The 24,941-nt window shown below is 52.4% G+C and overlaps 9 protein-coding genes across 9 annotated transcripts; 4 read left to right on the top strand and 5 right to left on the bottom strand.

The window, feature by feature from the left end:
- Window positions 1-210: 210 nt before the first annotated feature.
- SMAC4_05541 (uncharacterized protein) lies at window positions 211-1,623 on the bottom strand (the record flags this gene model as incomplete). Its single annotated transcript, XM_003349209.2, has 1 exon — window positions 211-1,623. The coding sequence occupies one exon, from the start codon at window positions 1,621-1,623 to the stop codon at window positions 211-213; it is 1,413 nt and encodes a 470-aa protein (XP_003349257.2).
- A 1,777-nt stretch (window positions 1,624-3,400) lies between these two features.
- SMAC4_05540 (uncharacterized protein) lies at window positions 3,401-6,457 on the top strand. Its single transcript, XM_003349208.2, has 6 exons — window positions 3,401-4,034; window positions 4,115-4,743; window positions 4,802-4,849; window positions 4,913-4,993; window positions 5,050-5,184; window positions 5,244-6,457. The coding sequence occupies exons 1-6, from the start codon at window positions 3,862-3,864 to the stop codon at window positions 5,390-5,392; spliced, it is 1,215 nt and encodes a 404-aa protein (XP_003349256.1). The 5' UTR covers window positions 3,401-3,861; the 3' UTR covers window positions 5,393-6,457.
- Window positions 6,458-7,479: 1,022 nt separating this feature from the next.
- SMAC4_05539 (uncharacterized protein) lies at window positions 7,480-8,515 on the bottom strand. Its single transcript, XM_003349207.2, has 2 exons — window positions 8,367-8,515; window positions 7,480-8,096 (listed from the first exon to the last, which is right to left on the bottom strand). Exons 1-2 carry the CDS (start codon window positions 8,480-8,482, stop codon window positions 7,841-7,843), a joined length of 372 nt encoding a protein of 123 aa, XP_003349255.1. The 5' UTR covers window positions 8,483-8,515; the 3' UTR covers window positions 7,480-7,840.
- Window positions 8,516-9,201: 686 nt separating this feature from the next.
- SMAC4_05538 (uncharacterized protein) lies at window positions 9,202-12,080 on the top strand. Its single transcript, XM_003349206.2, has 2 exons — window positions 9,202-10,774; window positions 10,833-12,080. The coding sequence occupies exons 1-2, from the start codon at window positions 10,219-10,221 to the stop codon at window positions 11,678-11,680; spliced, it is 1,404 nt and encodes a 467-aa protein (XP_003349254.1). The 5' UTR covers window positions 9,202-10,218; the 3' UTR covers window positions 11,681-12,080.
- Window positions 12,081-16,200: 4,120 nt separating this feature from the next.
- Window positions 16,201-16,791, top strand: SMAC4_05537 (uncharacterized protein; the record flags this gene model as incomplete). Its single annotated transcript, XM_003349205.1, has 1 exon — window positions 16,201-16,791. One exon carries the CDS (start codon window positions 16,201-16,203, stop codon window positions 16,789-16,791), a length of 591 nt encoding a protein of 196 aa, XP_003349253.1.
- A 91-nt stretch (window positions 16,792-16,882) lies between these two features.
- Window positions 16,883-19,224, bottom strand: SMAC4_05536 (uncharacterized protein). The gene is made up of 4 exons (XM_066090306.1): window positions 18,759-19,224; window positions 18,196-18,699; window positions 17,266-18,131; window positions 16,883-17,154 (listed from the first exon to the last, which is right to left on the bottom strand). The coding sequence occupies exons 1-4, from the start codon at window positions 18,904-18,906 to the stop codon at window positions 17,059-17,061; spliced, it is 1,614 nt and encodes a 537-aa protein (XP_065945987.1). The 5' UTR covers window positions 18,907-19,224; the 3' UTR covers window positions 16,883-17,058.
- A 207-nt stretch (window positions 19,225-19,431) lies between these two features.
- Window positions 19,432-20,565, bottom strand: SMAC4_05535 (uncharacterized protein). Its single transcript, XM_003349203.2, has 2 exons — window positions 20,324-20,565; window positions 19,432-20,265 (listed from the first exon to the last, which is right to left on the bottom strand). Exons 1-2 carry the CDS (start codon window positions 20,376-20,378, stop codon window positions 19,469-19,471), a joined length of 852 nt encoding a protein of 283 aa, XP_003349251.1. The 5' UTR covers window positions 20,379-20,565; the 3' UTR covers window positions 19,432-19,468.
- A 145-nt stretch (window positions 20,566-20,710) lies between these two features.
- SMAC4_05534 (uncharacterized protein) lies at window positions 20,711-22,360 on the top strand. Its single transcript, XM_003349202.2, has 3 exons — window positions 20,711-20,961; window positions 21,065-21,500; window positions 21,673-22,360. Exons 2-3 carry the CDS (start codon window positions 21,188-21,190, stop codon window positions 22,089-22,091), a joined length of 732 nt encoding a protein of 243 aa, XP_003349250.1. The 5' UTR covers window positions 20,711-20,961; window positions 21,065-21,187; the 3' UTR covers window positions 22,092-22,360.
- Window positions 22,361-22,527: 167 nt separating this feature from the next.
- SMAC4_05533 (uncharacterized protein) lies at window positions 22,528-24,818 on the bottom strand (the record flags this gene model as incomplete). Its single annotated transcript, XM_003349201.2, has 1 exon — window positions 22,528-24,818. The coding sequence occupies one exon, from the start codon at window positions 24,816-24,818 to the stop codon at window positions 22,689-22,691; it is 2,130 nt and encodes a 709-aa protein (XP_003349249.1). The 3' UTR covers window positions 22,528-22,688.
- Between the last annotated feature and the right edge of the window lie 123 nt (window positions 24,819-24,941).

Here is a 24,941-nt window from a genome sequence, read left to right as displayed (position 1 = left end):
GGCCTTTGACGGAGAGATAGGTAGTAACTTGCGGTGGCAAGGTCGTAGAGTCTTTGTGGGTATCTCGAATTGAGGTTCGTAGATTCGTAGACTCTGAGCTGATCTAATTTATTCCCTAGAGTTAAGCCATTATATCGTCACTCATCAGATAGTCCCGCTATGGGCAAGTCAAAGCCCCTTTGGTATCCTTCCAAACTCCCACCCAACGCTCTACTCCATACTACTAACATCCGTCTCCTCCACCCTCCACATATACCACATAAACAAACTCCTATACGGCCTAAACCTCTCACTAATCTCCTTCATTTCTCCCTCACTCATATACTTCCACTTTTTGTCTTTTCCATTCCCCTTTCCATTCCCATTCTTAAGTTTCTTCACATCCCTCCCCACGAAAGCCGCCATACCCCTCTGCACGCCCAAATCGCCCAGTGAAAAAACATCCATACGCTTGAGCGCGAAACACGCAAACATCTCGACGGTCCATAGTCCTAACCCGCGAACGGCGACGAGTTTGGATACCAGCTCATCGTAAGGGGCGGACGCCAAAAGGGAGGCGGATAATTCGCCTGACGCAAACTTGGAGGCGAGGCCGTGGATGTACTCGGCTTTACGCTGGGAGAGGCCTGCGGTGCGAAGGGTGGGGAGGTCTTTTTGGAGGACGAGGGAGGGGGTGGGAAAACGGCGTTTTGATGATGGTTGGTCTTCGGCAGGGTGGCCTGGGGGGGTATCTTTGCCATCTTCGTCGTCTTGATCTTGGTCTAGAGAGGGATCATCGAATAAAGCGACAAACTTGCCCTTTATCGACTTCGCTGCTGCCCCGCTCACCTGTTGAGAAATGATGCTGCTGACTAGACTCTCGAACGGGTCGATTTGTTCTGCTAAGCCTTCGGGACTGAAGATGCGGCAGGGATGTTTGTCGATGAGAGGCTTCATGCGCGGGTCGACGGCGATGAGGTGGGCGCAGGCTTTTTCGAGGATGTTTTCTGTTGTGATGTCATCCTTGGTCTGATTCCTGAGAGGTTCCTTAGATGGGGAAACGCCTTCTTCGGTATCATCTCTCGGTTTGATGGGACTGGAAGAGACCACTCGTGAGGTTTGAGGGGAGAGTAAAGGGGCGTTGGTCTTGTTTGGGTCGGCTAGACGGGAGACGGCGGCGGGTTTGGGCTTCTTCTGAGCACCGGCAGCGGAAGAGGATAGGAGGGCTGCGGCGGCTGGTGTTGGGGTTGCCGGTGGTGGTGCTCCCTTCTTTGAGACTTTCCGTTTTTGAGGAGTTGATGGTAGTTGTGGTTCTATTGTTGATGATGATGACGGCTCTTTGTCCTCAATGCTGACTTTCCTTTTCCGGGACTTGGAAGCAGGTGCCGGCGGAGGGAGTATGGGAGCAGCCGTGTCGTTGGGCTGGGCTGCGGCCAGAGCACTTAACCGGGCAGACCTTCGAGTTGCCATCCTCACGGTAGGTGTTGTCAATTGGAGATAGGTGAGGGATGTGGTGAGTGTGCGACGAGTGTGGGCTTGACTAGTGTGAGTTGTGAGTGTGGGACAGGATTCAGACGGCAATCTCAACCGACCCAATGCCTGGCGTATGAGTCTCGGTTTGACTAGATGGGTTCTGAATCGCATGAACTTGTCGATATCCCAAGGAGAGTGAAGTGGCAAAGCAGAATACGGAGATTCGAAGTAAGAGAAGATGAATTACCCCTCAATTGGTGGTTTATGGTTCCCCAAGAGAGAAACAAAGAAAAGGTTAAGTAGCACCAACTACACGATAAACAGACACAGGCAGCAGTGTAGCATTCAAGAACGCGTCTTTGACCGACGTCATCGCCGTCCCGGGCCCGTCGATGTCGCCTGCTCACGTGGCACGGAGAGCCAAGTCGTGCAAAGGTCGGGACAAGGTCCGGTTGTTTGGCAACGGAGATCTCCAAGAAATGGACTCCAAAAACGAACACCTAGTGAATAACGCCAAGCGGTTCCTGCAGAAGACGGTGTCGGCAGTTTGCAAGCTCCCTAGCTGTAGGGTTACGTTACTAGTGGTAGCCGGATAGGGGGTTCACCAAAATGTTAAAGCTTGTCTTTGGTAATCTTTTTAGTCGTGGCTTCATTGTGCCCCTGAGAGATGCAGCATTTCGAGACAGATATTACGTATTGAGGCCCTCTGAACAAGAGACAAGTGTTTATACTTGAGTAATGAATAGGGCTTATACATACCTTGGCTATGTGTGCTATAGGAGTTGTAGGATTTGTGGTGGCCAAAAGGAAGCTCAGCTCAGCCCTCAAATGCTGACTGATAAGCTGAGCCAGAGGAAGGAGATCGCCGTGATTGCAGTTTTGGGGGAAACCAAGATTTTGTTTGGATGCCAGATCTTCACTGGTTCTATAATTGTACGGGAAATCTCATTCGCTCGCCGGTTCATGATATGATCTCTTGCGAGGAGCATCGATAGGAAGGCATGGTCCGTATTTCTAGCCGGTGAGCATGCAGTGCTGCCCCTTTTCCCCACCCGGGTCACTGTGACTGTCGATATCAACAAAGGGTTGCAATGTCGGCTCGACATATTGTTTTCCGCACCCACGGACGGACCGGACCTGGCCAACGTATTTCCACCGGTCCGCAATGATTCCGGCGTTGTAGCATCTTTTGGGAATAGAAAGGCGGTCATCGGCTCCGCCCCCGAATTATCTAGGTCCGCATAAACAACGATAGACAAGGCAAGCGAGGGCCAGAGCGGGCGGCGGGGAGCGGATATTGCACCGACCAGGTCGAGGCTGAGGGTGGAGGGGCATCCTGGACATCCTTGTCCTGGGGAAACATGCTAAAACCCGTGAGATTCTGGATCGAGATGATGGAGGAGGAGAAGGAGAAGGGCAGCCCGCGCTGTCCTCATGTCAAGCCTCGGGATGGTGATAGGCATTGGAAAGGTAATATAATTCATATGTCCCCCTCTTGTTGCAGCTATCACAACCACACGCTTCTTTTTCCATTGATGGCAAGGACAGGATGTGCAGGCTGATCGCGGCCGTTGATCGAACAAATGGTGGAAATGGTGGGATTGCTTGCGTGTTGCTTCTCCCCAGTCTTCCCCTTGAGACCGCCCTGAGTGGATGAACGGTGCGCCCGGACCATGGCATAATTAAGCGGGTCTTTTACCCCCCAAACCCGGGGCCCCTGATAGGTTAACCATGCTCGACCCCCCTTGAAGTGGACGGCAGACCCCCCTTCCAGTGTGGTGTCCCTTCCTCGCTGTGAGAGACTGAGAGAGATTCTGGAACCATTGGCGGGCTGGGCAGTGACCCTTTGGAACAGGAGCTAGAATCTCCCTTTCTCAGCCTCCGTCCGTCCTCCCGTCTTCCGTCCCCGTGTCCCCCGTCCGCCGTTCCCTTGCCTGAGTAAGAGATTCGATCCCAACATCTCAAAGAATACGCGAACTCCCAACCGCGTACCACCGGTGTCACTGTGCTTGCTTCTTGTCTCTTGTACACTTTTCTTGACGACCTTTTACAATTACCTTTGACGACGACGACGGCTAGTCTACATTCGCTTGTAGGATCCTCCGCTCAGAGATACCGCCTTCGTGCTTCAGGAGACGTGGGCTTTCCACCCCCAACCGACACCCCGTAATCTCTCTCCACGACGCCACACGAGTTCCCACGCGAATCTTCCTCTTGCTACACCACCCGACGATATCGCATTTTCTCAGCCGCTCTTCACGTCGCAATATCTCCTTCGTGCCATTGCCGCTGCGCATCGCATCGTCGACCTAGCCGGCAGTTACGCGGCTCCCATCTCCAACTTTTAGACTTAATATCCTTCTCGACAGTTCAGCGGGTGGTGCTCGAGGGCCACCCCGTATCGCAATAATGCTTCTCCCCAAAGGCGGCGTCAGCTGGAAGGCTGCAAGAGCACAACTCCCTCCCGCAAGGGCAGTATGGGCTATCCTCACAAAGACACGATTCCTCCTCCTCGTTGCAGTAACAGGAGTTGTGCTATTACTATGGCGCGGTCTCAGCGCAAGCGCCTCCGAAATGCAAAGGTTGGTGCCATGTCATCCCATGTCCTGCTCTGTCTACTGCTTCTGTGATCTGTATGCTAACCACTCTCGCCTTATGACAGTTTCTACTGCTGGGGTCCTTCAAAACCGCCAATGGAGATGACCCTTAATGAGCAACAAGCTTGGAGTGCTCACCTTCATACCCCTGTTATCTTCAACCACCACGCTCCGGTAGAAATCAACTCGTCCACCATCTCCCACGTCGACCTCAACCCCATCAAGTCTACCACCAAGGCCGTCGCCAACGAGGAGCGCGTCCTGATCCTTACCCCCCTCAAGGATGCCTCCAGGTATCTCTCCAAGTACTTTGAGCTGATCGCCGAGCTTACCTACCCCCACCACTTGATCGATCTCGCCTTCCTCGTCAGCGACTCTACCGATGACACTCTTGCTGTCCTTGCTTCCGAGCTTGACCGCATCCAGAAGCGCCCCGATCAGATACCCTTCCGCAGCGCCGTGGTTGTCGAGAAGGACTTCGACTTCAAGCTGAGCCAGGATGTTGCGGAGCGCCACTCGTTCGCTGCCCAGGGTCCCCGTCGCAAGGCTATGGGTCGCGCGCGCAACTACCTCCTCTCTGCTGCCCTCAAGCCTGAGCACTCCTGGGTCTACTGGAGAGATGTGGACATTGTCGACAGCCCCAAGAAGATTCTCGAGGACTTTATCGCCCACGATAAGGATATTCTCGTTCCCAGTATGGACAACCTCTCGTGAAAGACACCACATGGGCAACAGAAGCTAACATGTGATAGACATTTGGTTCCACCGCTACCAGAACGGCCGTGATATTGAGGGAAGATGTGGGTCTTGGATTTGTCGCCTGATAACTCGTTACCTTGTTACTAACCGCTGTATACCTCTAGTCGACTATAACTCTTGGGTCGAGTCCGATAAGGGTCGTAGACTTGCTTCTAGCCTCGACAAGGATGTTGTTCTCGCTGAGGGTAAGTTGATGCTCCAAAACCCCCAAGTTGACACCGACTAACATGGTTGTTCACAGGCTACAAGGAGTACGATACCGGCCGCACTTACATGGCTAGAATGGGCGACTGGCGCGACGACAAGGATGTCGAGATCGAGCTTGACGGAATTGGTGGCGTGAACATTCTTGTCAAAGCTGATGTCCACCGTTCCGGTGAGTCCACAACTTACGGCGCATATTCAAGGGAAGCTCCAGCTAACAAACAACCATAGGCATCAACTTCCCCTGCTACGCTTTCGAGAACCAGGCCGAGACCGAGGGTTTCGCCAAGATGGCCAAGCGCGCCGGTTACCAAGTCATTGGTCTCCCCAACTACGTTGTCTGGCACATCGACACCGAGGAGAAGGGTGGCAACGCATAAAGAGTCTATAAACGGATTCTCTCTGCATTGACATCCCATCTTTACCCAATATAAAACGGCGCGGCGGCGAGGAAAACGCAATTTTTTACATACTGTACGAAAGCCCACGACATACACATATCAAGATTCATCGAATGTTTCGCCAGCAAGCGTGGTGACAAGACCGGCGTTTTGGGAGGGCGGTTACGGCGGGACGGCTCGGATATTTTTTCTCTTCGTTTACAAGCAACTTTCAAGTCACACTACTCGACCTCGGGCTTTCCGATCAACCGCCTCCCTCCTTCCCTCACCGAAGCCCGCCCGCCGTCTATATCCTCGCTCGAATGCGGTCGATAGCCCCGTGTTGACATCCGGTAGCCGGTAACCGGTAACCGCTATCCACATCCCTAATGAGCGGAAACGCCCAATATAACAGACGAAGAAACGTGTACAAGGAAGGGTCACAAAAAACCAGTTAATAAAGCATTTTGGTTAACGTATGTAAAGAGGAGGGATGAGGAAAAGCGATGAAAGAAAGGCATGTGTATACATCATGAATGGATAAACCAAAAAGTTGTGTTGGGAGCGGTTTTAGGTTTTGCTGAGACGGAGGTTGTTTGCGGAAGAGGCAAGGGCAGAGGCTAGAAGGAAGCGAGACATCCAACTTAGTTTAAGCGGACGTCTTCTCTTTCTGCGCCTCTTCCTCCAACAGCTCAACAAGTTTTTGGTTGCCACGGTTGGGTTGGCGGGTCGGTTGGCTTTTTTTCCGAACTGGTAAAACGGAAAGAAAGAAGAATGAAGTTAAGACATAATATACTATACTTATTTTTTCCTGCTCACAGAGATGTTACCACCTGTTTTTTCTCCCCTCTTGTACCTTTTTGTTTTCAGATAGACAAAGTCTCATTGCGTTATCATAGAAAAGAGGGCTTGGTGTGCGGATGGTTTTTGTTTCACTTCTCTTCTCTCATTGTAGGATAGCTTACTCTTTTTCTGTTCACCCTTGTTCAATATTTGTTAACGTAGTGATGAGAGTCACGATTCTGTCTCTTGATAGACTGAATCACATATCCCACCTTTAATACTGCCTTGTGACTTGGTTGGCAACTTGGAGTACATCGATATATGGTTCAAGACTGCGACACTTCAACCTCAACAGAACACTTCAACACTTCCTCGACACCTCAATACTTCTCGATAGGTACTTCACTAATTCATGACACTTCAACACTTCAACAATCCGCCTAGCCATCTAACACTCAAACAATTCCCCATTCAAGAACACTTCCACATTTCAACCCAAACCCGCTATCTATGTAGAGGTAGTTTGGCTTACAAACAAAGCTACCTACTACCTGACATTGACCACGAACCTTAAGCAGGGTCTGCACAACGTAAGTAGCAACCGGCGAGCCAAAAACTTACTGGAGTCTTCAGGGTCGTCAGTCCAGTTTGACCTCCTTTGGGACACTCAAGAGGTGAATCTACGCGACATGATCCTTAGTTTTCAGGAACTGTTGCCAATTTGTCTATGTAGTACTGTAGATAAGTTTCACGGTTCAAACTCCGATTCTCTAGAGCCACCTAAAGTTAATTAGACACTTCAGGCTTTCCAGTGCCAGCAGCTTCGGGCTCTCACGACACAGCCTTTTCTTGTCCTTGGGGTGTAATATGAGTTAGAACTAAGTGGGCATACACAGCAGGCATCTACGGCTGTCTGTCATCTCTTTTTGTTTTCTCTCAACTCTTCACCCCAGCCAAATATGGAGTGAACTTTGGTTTCACGTTTCAGGGGGTACAGATACACTGAACATTGAGCGGAGTTGGTCTACTTCTCAGGATTCATAATACACTTATTCAACGTACATCAGCAAAGGCCATGACTACCATGTCTCGCCCACTTTCTCTCCCCTCTCTTCACTCTCTCTTTGTCTTGCCGTGCCTTGCTTGACCTTGTTTTGAAAAACCCCAGGATAAAGTCTATTTGCCCATTTCTCTATATTTATAGGTAGTCTTTTCTCCCATGGTCTTCACCACCTCCTCTCCATCTCCATCCTCATGTTCCACTGTAGCGGTTGCGCGAGTCTTGAGAACGCGATTGCCCGTTGCCGCCGCAAACTCTCAAGACTTCCTGTCCACCTTTTCTCCTTTCCCGTCTTCCTCCTTTCTCCTCCTTTCCAGAAAGCAAATTTGGCACCAAGTTGTCGGGAGAAATCCAGAGTTCCAGATCGAGAGGGACGAGTATGTTTCTTGAGCGCGCATCCACTTTATTTGAATGTTGGTATCTTAGGCTTCCGAATCCTATCGTAGCAGTTCCCCAGCTTTCCATCTTCGGTATCGTTTCCTCTCGAAGTCGGCCAGTCCAGTTCCCACCGCGCGGATAAACGGAAAACCTTCCCTCTCCTTCCCTCCCCCACTCCTTTTCCCATCCTTTCCTCCTGAAATCCCTAAGCTCGTAAAATGGCGCGCTTAGTTCTTGACAATGGTAAGGGTGTCGAGAGCGACCTTCTCGGCGGCCTCGGCCTCGATCTGGTCAATCAGGGGGCGGAGGTAAGGGACGTCCTCCTCCTGGGTGGTCCACTCGTTCTTGGGGAGGAGCTTGTGGGTGAGGGAGAGCTGGGTGGCGCGGCGGATGCGGTAGATGCGGTCGTAGGACTCCTTGGGGGTCAGGCGCTTGAGGGCGGCGAGGACGGTCTCGTTCTCCTCGGAGATGAGGTCGTCGGCGCTGTAGTAGGTGGTGATTGGTTAGTCATTGGTTGGTGTCGGGTTATATGGTATGGTGATAGGTTGGTCCTGCTCGGGGACGAGAAGAGGAAGGTAGGGCGAGCCATTGAGGTAGAACCGGGCCGAGGAGGGACATATGGATGGAGGTAGGACATGATGCGATGGTCGATAACAGGTAGACACAGCTACAGTCTACGTCACAGGGGTCCCGGACCGGACCACGGCTGGCCATCGAGGTGTAAACAACAAGGAAAACAACAACAAAACTCACCGGAGACCCATCTGACGGTAGCCGGCGGCATTGGTGTACCAGGTGGCGACGGGCTTGAGCATCTTGGACAACCAGCCCCGCTTAGCGACGGCCTGAGCAAGAGAAGGGGCAGACATGGCGATGGATGATGGTCGACCGGGGGGGGGAATTGGTTAGTCGGTGATAGGTGGTGAGGTGAGGTGAGGAAGTCGAGTCGAGTCGTCGTCTACTCTCTTGTCGTCTGGTCTGGAATGGCTACAAAGGCACACTTGAAACACCAAGGTCGAGATTCAAGATCGAGAGGTCGGAAGAGAGCTAACAAATTGCCGCGACCCGCAAATCAGCACACCCGCGAAAGTCAGCCAGCCAGTAGCGCACTGTCCACTAAGACTTAAGAAGCTCCGGGTGCTCCGTGCGTTTTTCTTTCCCTTCTTTCTTGGGCCCAGTCCTCCCGTCTCTCCGGGAAAAGCCGTGTTCTGCTCTGTGATTTGTTGATGCCTCAAAGCTCAGGCTCTAGAAGGATAGGGACGAAAAAGGTCCAAGCGACCGAAGTTCTTTCTTGGCAAGGGTTTGGGTTATCGTCCGAAATGCCAAGTCAGAAATGAGGTAATGGGCCATAGTGGGTCTAGAATTGGAGCCGACGAACAGGGCGCCGCTTTTTTGCGGACGACGGGCGTTGAAGCTTTCCTTTCCCGCTGCAGTGGCTGGTGGAAGGGTGAGGTTACTTTGTGACCACACTGGCGCTGGTTTCGCTGCAGTGAAACTGCATCTCGACTGATATCATCTCTTTGTCCGGGGAAAGAAGGTTAAACGGTCTGGCTGCCGTCCGTCTGAAGTTTTGGAAACTTGAGACTTTTTCGACCTGACAAACACATGATTGTCTGAACACTTGGACACTCAACTGAAGGAAAACACGTGCGGTCCCGGAGTCCCTTTTTTCTGTGTCCTTCATGACTCGGAGGGGGAAATTCGAGGCAGCACCCAGCGCATCCGGAATTGCTTTTCATTCACTACGGGAGTCACGGGCTGGTAGTGGACAATCAGGGAGGTGACATAATTGGTGACCATAATTGGCATCCGCGTCCCCCGCCGTCATTGGCGTTGGCTGTTGTTCTTTCTGCAGTTACCAGTTTGCTCTTAAAGAATATCTCCATCCTCGGCCTCAAACCGGCATTCGCACACAAGGAAGTTACTGTTATGAGAAGAGCTTGACTTGATAAGACTCGTAGCTTCCACTTTTGTTGAACAAACATCATCCTTCTCTTTTGCCAAGAAACCCGTTGAGAGACGGGACTTCCCCCACATTCGCCAGTCTTTCCTTCCCTCCACTCACCTGCATACCTAGTTAGCTCTGCACCAGGTAGCAGGCTCCTGCTCGTGTGCTCGAATCCTACGAAATCTGTCTCCAATTCCGAAAAAGAAACTTCCTCCAACTCTCAGTTCCTAAGGATCAGCGCCAGGGCCTCTTTTCAGCGCAAAAACCCGACTGCCCCGAGCCTCACGGACGAACGGTGATATTTGGACATCTGGTGTTATCGACACCTCGGTCGTCGACTCAGTCCCCCAAGCGAACCTCTTCCCCGCACCCGCGCTAGTACGCTGTTGCAATTCCCCAAGCCGGGAACATCAGGAACAGAAGAGCGTCACAAGCCAACAACTTCCAAAGCTCCAATAAGCCGAGATCACCACCCTCTTTTCCGACACTACGGCGGCACCACGAGTCACCGATTGCTCCGGGGTCTCTGAGTTGCGACCAGCAGAGACCCCTCGAACCACAAAGACGCATCAATCCGTCTTGATCCCTCCGGACCGTCCCCCTGCGTCTCGATTCCCCAGTCCCAGTTCCGACTCGAGTCGCGAGAAGGGTAGCGGCATGTCTAATCTAGAAACCCAACACCACATCTCCCACTCTGCACCAGATTCCGCGAGTTCGGCAGCAGAATATGGCGTGCGCTCCTTGACAGGCGCCCGGCCACCTGACACTCTTGTTGCGCCCGCCAACTCGGTGACCGAAGAGCTGGAGACAGCAACAGCAGGGCACGACATATCAAAGGAGAAGACAGACACAGCGCCGGCAGACTCAATGCAAGATCCTGACCGGATGACGGGCCTGGAAAAATGGGCAGTTCACGCTTCGGATTCGCAGTTCAATGCGCTCGCCGGCGCGGTGGGAGGCTTCATGTCCGGTGTGGTTACCTGTCCGCTGGACGTCATAAAGACCAAGTTGCAGGCGCAGGGCGCGGGACATCATGTGGGCCAGCCCAGGATGTACAATGGCTTGATAGGCACGGCGAACGTAATATGGAGGCATGAGGGCATTCGCGGCATGTATAGGGGTTTGGGTCCCATAATAATGGGTTACTTGCCCACTTGGGCCGTCTGGTTCACGGTCTATAACAAGAGCAAGATATGGATAGGCGAATACACCGGTATGTCTTGGGTGTTTGGTACGGAGACTGGGCGTCAATGCTAACATATATGCGACAGACAAACAAGTTGCGATAAACTTCGGCGCATCCATCGTAGCTGGCGGTACCAGTACCATTGCCACAAATCCGATATGGGTCATCAAGACCCGACTGATGTCGCAGTCAGCATCCCACGACAGTTCTCAGCTCTCGCTTCACCCCAGGGAGTCCAACACGCCCACGGTGCGCCCATCGATGCACTCCCCTTGGCACTACAAGTCCACGTTCGATGCCGCGCGCAAGATGTACACCACCGAGGGCATCCTATCCTTCTACTCCGGATTGACACCCGCCCTTCTGGGTCTCACTCACGTGGCCGTCCAATTCCCCGCCTACGAGTTTCTGAAAACCAAGTTTACTGGACAAGGCATGGGCGGCGCCGCCAGCGATCAGAACGCCAAGCCAAGCTTTATGGGCACCTTTGCCGCCTCAGTCCTCTCCAAAATTTTCGCCAGCAGCGCGACGTATCCTCATGAGGTCATTAGGACGAGATTGCAGACACAGCGCAAGCCTATGCCGGGACAGGAGCACTTGCAGGGTTTGGGAGTGGTTTCCAAGAATGGCGCTGAGTCCAAGCAGCTGGCTCCATCAGCGCCCAAGTATAGGGGCGTGATAACCACCTTCAAGACCATTCTCAAGGAGGAAGGCTGGAGGGCGTTTTACGCTGGCATGGGAACCAACATGATGAGAGCCGTCCCCGCGGCGACCGTCACCATGCTCACGTACGAGTACGTCATGGACAACCTGAAGCAAGCGAGGAAGCACGGAAAGGAGAAGCTGGCCAAGGTTGCGGAAGTAGCGGCTGTGAAGCCTGAGAGTGTTGAGAAGTGTGAAAGGCCTGAGATTTCCAGTAGCGCTAGCAGCTAGAGACGTGCAATGGGATCGAAGGGTGCTCACATGTCTTGAGTAGGGCCAGGGTTCAGAAGTTGGATATTTATATGGAGCTTGCATATGGCGCGAAGCGAACATGTCCATGCACAGATGGGGAATGCGCAAAGCGGAATGGGTTTGGGCGGGCAAAGGCAAGATAGGATCACATTGCGATACCCCGGAAGGGCGGTACTGGTACTCGGGATTCTTCATATATATACATTTGGTATACCGGTATAGCGAGCATATATAGTCTTATGTCGAGCATACTTGTGCTTGATTGTTCGATTCTTCTTGGAAACTGTATTGGGCGAAGCATCCTTTCTTCACAAAATCACCACCAGCCTGTTCAACGATCCCGAAAGAATGGTTACGACATAATTGCTGCTAAATACTGATGTTACTTCGTGATGGCAGGAGCTTTGGAAGGGGCTCCCATTACTCGGTCCCCAACCGGCAAAAGGGGAAAGACGCTCGGTCCACTTACACGTATCCCATAGTACGATCTTAATAGTTGCGACCGAACGAACCTCGAACGATACAACCAACAAGTCGAAAGACAGCATTCCATCACCTTCAACATCAACGTCCACCTCGAATAACAATCTCCGTTACTTAACTTTGTTCCCCTTTACCTGACTTTCTGAAAAATCTCACAAACGTCAAAAGGCCGCTCAAACGCAAAATGAAGACCTCAAGAAACATCAACCCAAAGGTTAGCTTTTCCCAAAGTCCCAATATCCGAACGCATCCTCGAGACACTCGCACTTACACGATCAATGCACCAACAGACAGTAATGGCGCCCCTGGCTGCCTTTACTATGGCTTGGGTTTTGTTTGCTTACACTAGGCATTCTATTCAGGCTGCGAAGGTTAATGCTGTAAGTCACTTCACCCTCGTCCTTCCATGACCTACGTACCCAGGCACATGGCTTTGGAATATCAAACCAATGTATTTTCTGTATTGCGCCTCATACCCAAGTCACTTCCTCCGTTTCACATCCACTTCTAAGTGTTTTCATTCTATCACCACACTTGAGCACATTAGACTTTGAAACACCGAGCCAGGCAATTGTTGTCTCTAATGTGCTTTCATCGGATAGTCTAGAAGTCATATCCTTCACAGTGCCTCTACTGACTATGGACATGTTCTGTTCATTCACACATTAGAAAATTACGCGGGAACATAACCAGCAGCAACAACACCAGCAAGAGCGAGAGTATCGCGACAGGCAGGACAAGTAACCTCGCACGGCAGAGATATCTTGAAGAGTGGATGAAGAGCTAGGTAGAGTGAGACCGAGTTGATGAGCGTAGTCGTCAGGTCTCAGGAATATACCAAAACGCTTATGTATCATTTAAACAAGGCTATTGTCCCTATTGTGCTTTCGTCTAATGGTTTCAAAATTCACAAGAAAAAAGAGGACTAACCGCCGACTCTCTCTATTAACACATCACATAAGCTCACTTGGGAAGAAAGCCAGCAGCAACAACAACACCATCAAAAGAAATAATATCAGGGCTCGTCGATTGCCAAGTCTATCATACTGTCTCCCACCAAAACCACAACTCCAAAGTAAAAAGAGGTTCCTCAATCCGCCTACCGATGAACATGCTTGCTGTTGTGAGAGAAAGATACTTGGCTTCACACCCCTATCCCCCTTTGTCTCCTCTTTGGCCCTTCCCCTACAGTGCCTACCTCACTTATTTACCGGTACAAAACACCACAAGCAAGCAAGAAAGCCAAGATGAATCAAGAAGTTCGGGCCCTTCGCTTTGGCTGGACTCTCAGGCTGATTGAGGTGCAGATCTGTAACTTGAGACACTAGCTGCTCAGGCTTCTAAACTCGATTGGAGGCAACGGTAAGTAGAGATCTTCTTCGTTGCTGAGAACTCATCACAGCAAAGCTAGCTCTCCGTTGTCCTACTCTGGTTATAATGCAAGTCATCCTCGTCCATTGGCGCACCACAGGTAGCCATCTCATTCCATTCAAAGTTGTCCATAACGAAACTCCCGACAACGAAAGCTCGATGAAAACGATGTGAGAGTGATGTGAGGATTGAGACTGGCCTGGTCTGGGTCCTCGACCGACGAAGCATCCCCCATCACCCACGAACGAGTTTCGCCAGGCTCCTCACCCAATGGCCAGACAACACCCTCATCAGCTTCTATACGCCGGTCATCCTAGATGCTATTGGCATTACCAAGGGTACCACCAACGGCACCACTCAGCAACTGATCATCCTCGGCTGGACGTGCTGAGGACTGATGGTTGCTGCCCCGATGTCGACGATAGCACCAAGATTTGCGAGAAGAACGATGTTCCTATGCTGCACCATTGGAGCCACACTGGTCTACATAGTGTGGACAGTGTCTTGTGCTAAGGCTATGGAGAGTAGCGCAGGCTGAAAAGAGGGACGTTCGGACGTTCAGGGACAATTGACATATATTTGCAAGGTGGCATGGAGAAATGGTGGAAGAGTGGCTGGCAGTGAACTGAGTTTCCCAAATTAAATCCCGGGAAGAAGAACCAGATCAGAACATACACTCAGTAACATACCTTCCCCGATTGCCCCAGGCGGGCCTCGCTTTTAGCATGTCACCAACACCAGCACCAATATCGAGCCATTGGTGAAGACTGAGAAGAGTCCACATCATCACACCATGCGGAGCACCATCGTCGGGGTCATCACCATTAGGGAGATAGATTACCAAGAGGAAGGACGGCATTTACAAGAGAAAGCGCGTCATCTCTGGTACCCGGACCCCAAAGATTACCGTGGGTAAACCGGGACGCATATCGCAGGCCCTCACACAGAAAGGATGTGATGAGCGGGAGGCATTACCTTCTCTAACTTCCCTCCAATATTTCCCTGCGTCCAATACACTTTTTCATCATATTCCCATCTCTCTCCCAAGATAATATGGAAAGAACTGATCAACGCGTATTTCATCCCATGTTCCCAACCTGCCCAACCAAAAGAATATGAGACGAGGAGGTTGTTACTTGTCCGAACAGCTTTCAGCCACATCACCATAGCCTCAAACTCGAACCATTGTGAAATCGACCTCATCGCCGCTTGCCTCCCTCCCGCTCAACCCAAGAAGCTAAGATTGCACCAGCTTGGATGTATGGTTGCCCTTATCATCATACTGAACCATGACTACATCCGACGGAGAGCTACTACCATGCATGGGTCGCCTCCGCCGACGGTGAGCTGGCGAGCTGTCCTCCACCTTACGAGTCGACTTACACCCCTTCCGCACAGACGACACCCGGAACAAGGTTGGTAAGTGAAGCATATGATGCCTACCTACTGTCCATCTGCCGCTGAAGGCCCCATCAAAGTCCAAACCCGGGAATACCTCCCAACCATCGAGTCACCAGTCACCAGGCACTATGTATGAGAGACCGTACTCCAGACAGTCGGAAACACATCGGACCCCCAACCTCGGAACCGAACCATATCACAAGCATCGCATCCGCCGAGTGCCGACTTTAAAGTCACTAAATTTCTCACCCAATTTCGCTACACACCCGCGATGACCATGCTTGCTTGGTCTACCTCTTATCTACATAATCAAAGAAAAGGTAGAGCCAATTGAGGAATAACACGACGCCAGCAAGACACTCTTGGATGACGACGACGACGACGACGACGACGACGACGACGATTCCGCCATGAAATGGAATGCGATCATGAACGTTCCACCAGACCAGAAAGAAAGAAATCCCTGCAGCGTCTGCGTGTTAAAGAATTGAACGCGGTATGTTTGCTCGCTTCTTCGTTGACCGGGCCTGGCAGTGAATAAATATATACCGCATTTCAATGCTTGTAGAGTCGGTTGTAAAGAATGGCCAACTGTTCTTGGTTGGGTGTTTGGGTGTCGCTCCAGCAGGGCGCGGTATAGGTGGTGTTGAACGTAGTGTGTTTTTCGTGTTGGGTTGAGGACGAATGTGTCGGTGTATGTGCACGAGAAATGTGGAAGTGGAATAACCACAAATGGATTTCCTGGTGCTTATGTTTGAACAAACTTGTCGAGTGTGTCAAGTGGGGGAATAGAGAGAATAAAAGGGAGGATCTATTCAGAGAAGTTTGACGCTGCTATTGTGTGTTTCAACCACTCGTCTGCTATACCTAATGATAATTATGTTATTGTCTATTTCAAAGTACGCCTCCCACTCCTCTTCATGTGACGTTATTGTGAGTTTCTAATGATCATCTGGCGCTCGTATAAATATCCTCCTCTTTCTTTCTCCTCGCTTGAAATCTCCTCCTTTCCCGATCATCCAAGTTACTCACAGTTTCTCCTTCCTCGTTTCTCGTCTCAAGTTTCCAGCCTTCACAATTTCCAAACCTCAGTCTTCACACAATCTCAGATCAAAACTTCAGTTCAAGCACACGTTCGAACTCAACCTCAACCCCATCTTAACCAACCCTCTCTCCTTCCCAACCAACCAACCAAGCCACCAAGCAACCAACCCCATCAACCAAGCCAAACCAACGCCAACAAAATGGCCCCCTACCCCAGAACCCCCAGAACCCCCAGAAATACCAAGAAAGACCGTCCCTCCCCTCTCTTCCCTCTCCACCCCCGCCCCTGGTTCTGGCCTCCTCTCAGAACCGGACCCGGTCCCCGAACTCCCGCTCCTCGCCCTCGCCGTCCTGCGCCCAGGGCTCCGCCTAATACGCCTGCGCCTGATTCGCCTTTGCCTGGGTCGCCTGCTCCTGGTTCGCCTGCTCCTGAGGCCGCTCCCGCTCCTGCGACTGCGATTGCTGAGGATGCTCCTGCCTTGGGTGAGGGTCAAGGTCAGGGTCAAGGCCAGGGTGAGGATGAGACACCGGGTGAGGGTGAGAGGCTTCTTAAAAGTTTAAGAAGCGGCGGGAAAAAAGTCACTGGGCTAGCCCACTACCTTTTCACTGCGTTTGGACAAGACATTCCATCTGATATCAAGGTTGATATCAAAGACAAGCACAAGCACCTTGGGGGGGAAGACAAACGGAGCAAAGTTGCTCGGTTGGCAATCGCTGGCACTGGCAAGGCCTCCTTTGGTTTCATGGCTAGTCATTATATCCACGTTGACTTGGTGGTAATGCTGGATTGAGCTGAATAAGGGATGATACTCGAGTTGAGCGGAGAATGAGGGCTTAGCATGGAGGCGTATTTACGGACAGACAAGACCTTTAGAGATGGACGATAGGTGTTTGACGTTTTGATCGAGGAGTAGCGGGATTCTGACGAGGCATGGCTGTTTCTTTTTCTTTTCTTTTTCGAAAATCGTCCAGTTCGGCTCCTCAGGAAGGGAGGTGATAAGTCTGGTATTTCGTTCAGTTGCTAGGCAACGACACTTGCTGATACTGGAAAGTAACTTCTACTTATGTAACCCCGCCTCAAACTTCTCCAAGTCATAAAACCTCGGAACGATCGCGTTGCCGTTGAAGATGCGACCTTCAAGTGCGTTGACAGCCTATAATTGCGATGTCATATAAGTTAGCAAAAAATCAATCCTCAAGATCACCATCCTCACCACCACCCCCAATCCCCAGTAGAAAGAAGAAGAAGATGAAGAAGTACTTACCCTCAGCGCAGAAACCCCATCCGTAAACCGAATAAACACCCTCCTCCCCTCTCTCTCCACAAACAACCTCATAACCCTTCCATACTTCTCTCCACACTCCGTCCCAATCTCCTCGTACAGGTCTCCGCCCTCCACCTCCTGCCTTAATTCCTCATCACTCATCCCATCAAGCATGTGATCCAACACAATCACCTCGCTCATCTTGCCAAATCTGCCACCATCCTTCTCCTCTGGCTTTGATGATGCAGACTTCCCAGCAATAATCTTGCCCCTCCCACCAGGCTCCGCCCATCCACCGCCTTCAGCATCGGACCGCTTCTTGCGCTTCTCAACCTTGACTTGCAAGGCGGATGTGATGCCTGATTCTGAGGCTCCCAAGCCGGAACCGGCGGTCCAGCCATATTTGGACATGAGACGAGCGGCGAAGCCGGCTTGGCCTGGTAGTTTTGATTTGGGAGCGTTGGCATCTTCTGTTTCTTCTGAGGCGGAGTGGGTGCCGAGAGGAACGGGGATAGCGTCGTAATTGACTTCTTCATCTTCCGAGTCGATGTCCATTGCGTCGTCTCCAGAGCCTTCTGGGGCGGAAGGCGGTTGTGGTGGAGCTTCGTAGCGGACTGGAGCGCGGGATATGGTTGCTGGGTCTGTTGTTGAGGGTTCGGCTGCGGGTGGTTGTGGTGGAAGAGGGGAAGGTGATCGTCGTGGTGGCGCCATGCCTGATAATGCTAATCTTCGGGCGTATGCTTCGTCGGCAGATTCGTCTACGGGTATTGCTACCGCTGGCGCCGGTGCTGACGTGGTTGTTGTAGCTCGTGGTGGTGACATGGGTGGTGGTGCAAACGAGAAAGAAGCCGGAGGCGCGAACTGGTCTGTAGTGTATCCTGTCAGCAGTTACCCTCCCAGATAGTCTTGACCCCAAGTCCATAAACATACTATTCATCACCCTCCTATCGTCCTCCTCTTCCTCATCACTCCTCCTACTATCAAAACTATCCCTCCTCTTTCGTCTATGCGCATACAACACCGCCTTCCAGTCGCGGATCTCTCTGATGCGCTCGTCGCTGCGCAGGTATTCCTCGACATTGGTGGGTCTTGCTGGATCGTAGAGTTCGTCCCAATTGGTCTCAACTGGCCGGTCATCGTTCTTCTTCTTCTTTCTTCTGCGCCCGCCGCGTTCTCGTCGGTTATTGGATCCGCTGTAGAGGTACTCGTCGTCTTCGGTGGCTACCCAGTCGGCTAGGGTATTGCGCTGTTGGGGCACAGCGGCAGCCGCTGCTGATGTTGTGGTAGCAGTAGTGCCATTGTTGTCGGGTTCGGATGTCTTGACGGTTGCTGCGACAGCTGCTATGGATATGGAGGGTGGCGCCTTTGGGAGGGTTGGCTTGGGTTTGTTGGGTTGCTTTACTTGTGGTCGGCGGATGGGTTGGAAGGCGAACGCTGTCAGGTCTGGATTAGCAATCGCGCAATAACGAAAACGACCCGAGCAATTCGCTAACCTGGATTTACGGCCTTCTTTGCTGGGACGTTTTGCTGCTTGTTTGCGACAGCATCATTGTTGGCAGATGGCGAGTCGCTTGTGCCGCCAGGGTCGAGAAGGTTGGCGTAGAGGGACAGGCCTCCTCGCGCGGGAGGTGGTCCTGACATGTTGTGTGATGGTTGTATGGTATCAAATTGGATGTGGGAGGATAATCGGCAATGAATCAGCCCATGGGATATGAATCGGAGTTGTTGATGACAATGACTTCAGCCATGTTGACGGAAAAGAAAGACCGAGGCGCGATCTGGGGAACCGTTGCCCGCGCCTGGACGGGAACTGATAAGGAAAGTTGGGCCCCACTTTTGCACCTATCCATGATCCCCAGTCCACTGTAACTCAGCTGCTACCCGCCAAATGCTCGACCCCTGAGGAAAATAAACAAACTCCCCTTTTCATCTTCCTCGAGCTACACCAATTCACGATCATGGGCAATGGCACCACGAGACCAGTCTCTGGAATACACACCACACATTTCTTTGGACCACGGCATGCTTGTAGAATGGACGGATAATGTTAAGTCAGTAAGATGAAGGAAACTATGGACCAAGGTCAAGATCTTGTTCCGTCTTCTAACCTTCCGATGTCAATACTTCATATCACCACACCCTTCACAGCACCAAGTTTCCAACGATGTTCAAATCACATTCATTCTTCATTATTCTACGCCTATTAATGCAACATCAACATCCCACCATTAGCACAAACAACCTGTCCCGTGCACCACCCGGCCTCCTCACCACACAACATGCCCACCACGCCCGCAATCTCCGTTGTCTTCGCCAGTCTACCATGCCACTGCTTCGCCTCCTTAACAGCCTCCTTACCATGCAGATCCTCTCTCGCCTTCATCAACGGCGTGTGCTTGATCCACCCCTCAATGCCCTCCAGGAACTCTTCTGAGTTGGACGCGTACATGGGTCCCTCCACAGGGCCGGGGTTGACCGCGTTGACAGTGCAGTTCTCAGCCAGCTCGCGGCTCCAGGTGCGGGTCATGGCCTCGATGGCGGCCTTGGAGCCGCCGTAGACGGACTGGCCTACGAAGCCGGTCGACGAAGAAACGGAGGAGATGTTGACGATGCGGCCCGAGCGGTCCTTGGGAAGGTAAGGCTGGGCGGCCTGGACGAGCAGTAGAGGTCCGAGAACGTTGACGCGGTAGGTTTCTGTGAAGTCATCTACCTTGACGTCGGGGATGTTGTCGTTGCGGGCAATGCCGGCGTTGTTGATGATGATGTCAACTTGGAGGGAGCCATCGGTCTTGGAGAAGGCGGACTTCGCGGCGGCGATGATGGCTTGGGGACCTTCGAGGGTGCCGATATCGGCTTGAACGGGCACGGAGGAGATGGAGTAGGTCGTGTTGAGACGGTTGGAGAGCTCGGAGGTTAAGGAGGCGGAGGAAGGGGTGGTGTAGTTGAGGATGAGGTTGCACCCTTTGGAGGCGAGGTTCTCGGCGATGGCGGCGCCGATGCCTGGTGCTGTTAGTTAGTGTCTGTAATGGTGATTTCGGGACGGGTAAGAGTTACTAACCTCTAGAAGAGCCGGAAACAATGGCAAGCTTGCCATTGAGTGGTTGATGAGACATCGTGAACGTTGTTGTCGTTCTGGTCGAACTGATGGGTATAAGTGATGGTGGTGGGGTAGCTAGAGGCTGGGTATCAAGAGAAAGGGTATCACTGCAATCAAACACACAAGTAAACAGAAGGAGAAGATGAAGACCACGAGGAAGTCAATTGAGTGAAAGAGAACATGTATCTATATACAATTTCCACTCCGTAACGAGAACATTCTCACATTTCCCCCATCGTCCGTCGGCTATTATTATTAAGAATTCGGAGAAGCTTTGAGACGAAGCTTCCCCCGCATCATGCTGCATCACCGGTGTTGGCTGTCCTTAGCTCCCGGGCTGCTCTGCCCCGCGATTTGTGCGGCTATAGCAGCCGTCCCACCGTGAAGCTTTGCCGTCAGGGGTCAGGCAGTCTGGATTCCACACGGGAAGAGCCCCACATTGACGGAGTGCGGATTGTGGAGACTGAGCCTCCCACCACCACCGTAGCGGAGCCGGCGTCAAGCAGTCTCCAATTCAACATTGACAACTTGTGAACTGTTTGGCGACCGCAACACCGAAGCACCGATCCCCGACGTTGCCCAACGACTCCCGCGCTTCTGTAAGTCCGGCCCTTGTTCAAGCCCGCTTGATACTAGCTTGGTATTTGCCGTTGCCGGGGATACCTACACCACTGTTGACATAGCTCTCGCTAACCAGTCCAGCTCCTCCCCATAGAGCCCCTCCCAGGTTGAAGCTATCACCAAGTCCTCACCTACCAAACCCCCTCCCCCTCAAAGTCCAACCACCAATCCCTTCACCCACCACAACCCCATACAACCGCCAAAATGGATATCCGCGTCCTCCGCCCCTCCGACATCCCTCTGATCCAGCACGCCAACATCGAGAACCTTCCCGAGAACTACTTCCTCAAGTACTACCTGTACCACGCGCTGTCGTGGCCTCAGCTGTCCTATGTGGCCGTCGACGTTTCGCGCCCGGCCAAGTCTGCTTATGACTACCCCAAGATCGTCGGCTACGTCCTGGCCAAGATGGAGGAGGAGCCGACGGACGGGGTGCAGCACGGCCATATCACCAGCTTGAGTGTCATGCGCACGCATCGCAGGCTGGGAATTGCGGAGAAGTTGATGAGACAGAGTCGTACGTTTTTTCCCCTAGGCCTCCCTTTTCCTCTTCCCCCCTACTTTCCCTCTCTTCCTTTTCCCCTTCCCTTGCCTTCCCCTTGGCCTTTTTTTTTTTTTCTTTCCTCGCTACGCTCGAGGGTACCTCATCTTTCGAAAACGAATGCTAACAACTGGGTTGCGCGGTGTAGAACAAGCAATGGTAGAAACCTTCGGCGCGCACTACGTCTCCCTGCACGTGCGCGTCTCCAATGCCGCCGCCATCCACCTGTACCGCGACACGCTCGGCTTCAAGACCGAGAAGACGGAAGCCAAGTACTACGCCGACGGCGAGGACGCCTTTTGCATGAAGCTCGACCTGTCCTATATCCGCGAGGCGATCCAGGCCGAGCAGCTCGAGCAGGAGGGCGGTGACAAGAGGGAGAAGCAGCAAATTGAGGAAGGCAAGGGTGGCTCCGAGGGGGTAGATGAGGGTGAGGCGGTTGGTGATGTTGGTCGTGATCCTGAGGCTGATAAGGATAGCAAAAAGGAGGATAAGACGGTCAAGGTCAAGGTTGGTAGGGGGTTAGGTGTTGGTGAGTTGGTGGAGAGGGATGAGAGTAAACACTAGATTGGACTTGCGCAAGTCTGGGATGGGAAAAGAGACGAAAGGGGGAAGAGCGTGTGAATTAGACTTGGCATTACAGGCTGGGGCTTGGGAAAAGGAAAAAATGTTCAAGGAGACTGGCGTCTAGATCTTGTTCGATCACTTCAAAAATGGTGGAAAGAATGAATGAATACCCACTTGATGACACGGCTGAATACTTGCGAAGAGATATGTGGTTGATGTGAGGCCAGATGTTGGTGCTGTAAACACCCATTCGTGCCATTGTACGGGCAAAAAAAAAAAAAAAAAGAAGCTGGCATGCTGCACGAAAAGGGGCAAAGTAAACATTGGGCCGCAACATTCAGTAAGAACATCACGGCATAATACCGTTTCACGATGAAGCACTTTGAATATGCCTAGAGTAACAGCATTAACAAACAAGAAGAGCTTTTGTCTACGGTCAGCTATCACTCTATGACTCCCTCATCGTTCAAGAATCTCCATGAACTTTGAAGACGGCCTCTATAACGCTTGCCTGTCCAATAGAGTCTTAGGAACCATGGCCAAGTCCAATCACTACTAAATGTCCAGTGATCCCGGCTTCCGAGTGATAAGGCACTTCTAAACCTCAACCACCTCACCATCCTCCGTCCCATCCCTCGTCTGCCTCCTAACCTCCGCCAGCATCGCACCAGTCGACCCCGCTGCTGCCGCTGATCCTTCAATCCCTTCAACCGTCAACTTCTTCCCATTACTCCCACCAGCTGCCGCCCCCTTCTTGTCCTTTGGCGGCACAAACACCCCCTTCTTCAAAGTCCACCCCTCCCTCTTCCTCTTGGCCCACTCATTCTGGATCTTATATCTCACCAACTCTCCCGCCGCCCTCGCGTCCTCGGCGGAATCGTGCCCCAGTAACTTTCCACCCTGGACATCATCAACATCAGGCTCGATCTGGATGGCTTTATTGAGGTGCCATTCCATCAACATCTTTAGTCCGTACCGGTACGGCAAAGGCTTCTTTTGATGTGGGAAAAGGAGAACGGTGTCGATGAGCGTGGGGTGGCAGATGCGCATGGCGTTGAGATCGTTTTCTAGACCGTGGCCTATGAGCGGCGTGGTGGGGGATATGAGAGAGAACAAAAGGTCGCGAGCGACGGAGAGGGAGGGGACGATTTGCATCTTTTTGCGCTGGCCTGGTTCTGGCGGGTTCGTGGTAGTGGTAGTTGGGGTTTTGGCGGATGACTCGGTGTCGGTGACGGGGTCAAGAGGAGCGACGGGCTTCCATGGCTCGGCGTTGATGAGATCTTCCGGCCAGACGCCTGAGAAGCGAGAGTTGAGATCGAGGATCTCACCCATGGGCCGGACGAGGATGTCAAGGAGTTCTTTGCCGTCCGGCCAGTCGACTGCCGTCAAGCGGACCAGTTCGAGACCGTTGACCGTGTAGCACATCTCGCAGTCGAAGCAAACGGCGCGGTCCTTGGGTACGGATGGGTTCTCGGGGGTTTCCATGAAGGGCACGATAGTGGCTAACCGGGCCGGAGACTTGATGGTGAAGACGTGGGTGCTGCAGCTCGTACACCCGGTTGAGTCGCCGGCTAGCTGCTTGCAGCACTTGTAGGTCCTTTCTTGCTGGACGGTACTGGTTGGATCGCGCTCGGGGTAGAGGAGACGGCCCCAGTGGTAGGTGCAGGGACCGCCGGTGGTGAGAGCGCCGTCTTCTTCGCGACGGCCGGGGAAGACTTGGAAACGCTTGGTGCAGCGGTCGCAGACTTCCCAGCCCATGGCTGCCTCGATGCCCTCGCGTGCCTTCTTAATTTCCTCTTCCGATGGTGGTTCAGGGACGTAGCCGTGCTGGGCGAGTTCGGTGATGGACGTGAGTATATGTGGTAGGAAGGCGATCTCCTCTTTTGGCGTCAGACCTGTCTTGATTTCCTTGGGAGGACCGAGGAGGGCCTGTTTCTTCGAGTTTGCTTGGGTCGCAGCGGCTTTGCGTTCCTCCTCCTTCTTGATCTCGGCAAGGCGCTCTTCCAACCATTGCTTGGGCGTCATCTTCTTGTAGCCCATGATGCGGTTCTTAATGACATTGTTATAGATGGACGGCTTGTCCATCGCGATCTTCTCCTCCAAGTCCAGAGAAAGCCAAATTAGCTCTTGCGGAGTAAGAACCAACTTCTTGCTCTCCTGATCTTCGCTAGCCGCCTTTTCCATCTCTTTGTTCAGACGAGCAAATTGATCGTGTAGCATGGTCAGAGCTTTGAACCGGAACTCGAATGTAGCAGGCGCAACACCCTTGAGCATGCGAGGATTGAGTGTCTCGACCTTCCGAGCAGGCTGTAACTTGCGGATAGGAACCTTCTTCTCGGAACTCTTCTCGGGGTCTGGACTGGTTTGTGATGAAGTAGCTGCCGGCTTGCTTGCTGGGGTTGCGGGAGCTGCTGATGGAGTTGACTGGACAGATAAAACAGTTGGCTTTCGGCCCAATGGTGGGGGCGACACGGGTTTCTTCGCCGTCACAGGTTCCGATACGGGCTTCGATGGTTCTGCCGTTGTTGATGCTGTGCTCTGAGTAGGCTCTGATGACAACTTGCGACGCTTTCGCGGATTGTCATCTTCGTCTGGACCATCGTGTTTGGCCGATGCCGGAGCCTCCGGCTTCTTGTTCCAGCTGTGCTGAAAGAGACACTTGGAATCAGTGCACCTGTCGCCATGCAGGCAGGGGATCGACCCCAAGTTTTGTAAAACCGTTTCCATCGTTTGAGTGCGGGTTGGCCAAGGTTCAGGGTTTGCGAATGGCTTTGCTTCCTGCGAGTCGCCCCAGCGCTGGATAGACGTGTTGCTGATGGAGCGAGGGTGCGGCCTTGAGGGCAATAGAAG

The sequence above is a fragment of the Sordaria macrospora genome, chromosome 2, assembly GCF_033870435.1.
Source record: "Sordaria macrospora chromosome 2, complete sequence".
NCBI classification, from domain to species: Eukaryota; Fungi; Ascomycota; class Sordariomycetes; order Sordariales; family Sordariaceae; genus Sordaria; species Sordaria macrospora.
Note: the sequence above shows the minus strand (reverse complement) of the source record. Positions and strands in the feature narration are given on the sequence as shown.